General features: G+C 42.4%; 1 protein-coding gene across 2 annotated transcripts in view; it reads right to left on the bottom strand.

Moving 5' to 3' along the window:
* The window catches only part of repo (homeobox domain-containing protein reversed polarity), a 7,570-nt gene that overhangs the window by 1,639 nt on the left and 3,106 nt on the right, over positions 1–2,825 (bottom strand). For both annotated transcript variants that reach the window (XM_011506813.1, XM_011506814.1), the window contains exons 3-4: positions 2,290–2,368; positions 121–344 (exon numbers count right to left, since the gene is read on the bottom strand). In XM_011506813.1, the coding sequence (XP_011505115.1) occupies positions 121–344; positions 2,290–2,368 (303 nt within the window). The remainder of the gene's footprint in view (positions 1–120; positions 345–2,289; positions 2,369–2,825) is intronic.

The raw sequence follows: 2,825 nt of genomic DNA, 5'->3' as shown, positions 1-2,825 counted from the left end.
GGGCCCCCGGGGGGGGGGGGGGGGGGGGGGGGGGGGGGGGGGGTGAATACCTGCCTTGGGCAACCTAACTTTGACTCGCGTACTGTGGATTTTCGCCATCAAGGGCAAAGCGATACGTACCTGTAAGGCCGGGACTAGCAGATCCTGTGGCCATGTAACCGGCAGTTTTGCGAGGGGGCTCGCGCTTCCGCCACTTGGCCCGACGGTTTTGGAACCACACCTGGACCCGCGACTCCGAGAGCGCGAGCTTGAGCGCCAGTTCCTCCCTGGCGAAGACGTCCGGGTAGGGGGCGCGTTCGAACGCCCGCTCTAACTCCTCTAGCTGATAAGCCGTGAAGGTCGTTCTGTCGAAGCAAGAGGGCAATGAGCGTTAAAAGTAGGACTAGACGGACGGAAGATTCGGTAATGTTCTCGATGAATTTCACGCGTCGAGGTCGAACCCCTCCCACCCCCTCCGCCCTAGCCGCCGGCCATCGGTGTTCTGTTTGTTTTGTTTGGCACAGTATGGCCCGATGGACTCTATTAATAATTTTTTTGTTTCTATATTCTTGTTTTTTGTTTTTAGAAATCCGTCCCTGATGCCCGTCATATTTATTACACATGACATGGTTACCAAAATTTGATTGATAAGTCTTGGTACATAATTTATCTCGCGTTTCATGAGATGTGAGATTAAGGATTGAGTTTCCATATTGGATGTATCGCTAGGATGCACCATTGTTAAGCAAAAATATAAACTCTATTTTTTCTCTGTCAAATGATAATTATGTAAATGATAATTATAATGATTCCGATGGTTGTATAATTGACGATGAATGTTTGGCATTATTAGGAAAAGAGAGCTCACCATTACATTTTCCAGGCAACAATGATGACTAATACACGAAAGTAAATGATACTTAATGAAAATATATCAGCGCGATAAGAAATGCCTGTCGTTAAATTGTTTATACTTGCAAGAAGTCAGGTGAGTGAATCCTTAATCGACTGCTCTTTTACACAATGCAAATAACAAAAAAAATTTAGTTGCCTTAACAACACCTATATTGGCCTATATTGAGCTTTAAATTAATTAACACAATATTATTATTTATTCCAACATTATTTTTTTCTTTTTGTTTTTTTTTCTTTTGTTTTACAAATTAGTAGTTTAATTAGTGAGGGGGGGGGGAGAGAGGTGAAACTGAAAATAATACATGTATACATTTTTTTACGACAATACAATATGTTAATAAAGCAAAATTACGCCTTTAAGAAGATTAAAATTTTCACACGCATCATTATCCCGTAATAATAATATCAACTAAAGCCATAACGAATCTCTCACGTGACGATTATTCACGAATTCGCGTAAAACACTTGTCCCGTCGAACGGACATTTTAACAAAAGAACCTCCATTTTTCTCAAACCACTCTAGAATAAAATAAAAAGACGATCCTACAATAAATGATAAATGATATATAAACGACGAAATCGACCAAATGTCAAACGAAAGCGTAAAGAAGTGCGCTATTCGATTAATCGAGCATCGAAAGTCGGCAGAAAAATACTTGTTGCTGTTAAAAGTACATCGAGCACGGCGTGCCCGACACGGGGCCCTCGAATATTGTCGGCACCACTTAAAACGATCTCGCACCCCGCAAAAATTCCAGGCCCTCGCAGCGACGCCAGAGGGACAGAATAATGTGGACAAAAAGGGGGCCGACAGAGCCCCATTAGTCTGCCGATAATGACTCGCGCCCAGATGCTCCGCGATAATCCGACGCTAAATGCACCCGGTCAATCCTCACGCACTTGGCCACGTGTCTCGCGGCGCTACCACCAAGAGCTCCTCGCCGTTTAATGTCCTGCCTCACGACCTTATCTCCCGAATCTCCAGCTCCTCGGCTTTTACAGCGAGGCTGCTAATTGAGCGTCTCGGTGGGGTCGACGAGCAGATGTCGATCCATCGGAAGTCTCCAAGAGAACCATGAAATTGAGCGGACGACGTATGCGGGAACCCTCATACATGGGAGCAAATGACCGGACGATATATCGCTCGATGCATCGCGATTCCGTCGGGGTCCCGGGGCATGTTGGTTATTGGGAGGTTATGCCGATCGCCACTAGCAAATGGCTTCGCTAAACCGGGATGGTACCATTATAGAGTCGATCTAACCCTCGCGCTTGTCCCAACCCTTCCCCCGCCCCTTAATTGACACTATTTATTCGTAATGTTGTTCCGAATCAATCTCATTGAAGAAACACTAACAATAACAAAAGAAGTAAAATTATTGGTTATGACGTACCTGGTTTTCTTCTTTTTGATGCCGTTGTTCTCAGTCTTTTTTTTCGAATCCTTCTTCGCCGGTTGAGCCTCGTTACTCACTGTTCAACAAATGATAAAAATTGCCAGAATTAGAACGGAATGCAGAGGCTTGTCCATGCGAGCTCAATAATAAGCGAAGAAGTTTATTAGAATTTGATAATGATGCAATGATTACTCGGGCAGAATGCGTTTGAATTTTTTCCTTACGGATCCGTATTACGGACATTAGACATTTTAATGCTCTGTCGAATTTGAGAATGTAATAGTCAATATCCGATCGAAGCTGGCTTTCCTATAATCTCAACCACTCCGCATTGATATTATTTCTGACCGACTTGCTAAGAAAAATAATAATAAATAATAATAAATAATAATATCATTTATAGCAATGTACTGATCGAGTATAAACAAAGTCGTGAAATATTGGATTAAAATAATAAAATTTGAAGAGAAAATGTTCGTACAAATGTTTTCAACAAACTTAAAATTAATAAAATAATATTGTTATCGACTACA

The sequence above is a fragment of the Ceratosolen solmsi genome, unplaced genomic scaffold, assembly GCF_000503995.2.
Source record: "Ceratosolen solmsi marchali unplaced genomic scaffold, CerSol_1.0 scaffold6, whole genome shotgun sequence".
Classification (NCBI taxonomy): Eukaryota; Metazoa; Arthropoda; class Insecta; order Hymenoptera; family Agaonidae; genus Ceratosolen; species Ceratosolen solmsi.
Note: the sequence above shows the minus strand (reverse complement) of the source record. Positions and strands in the feature narration are given on the sequence as shown.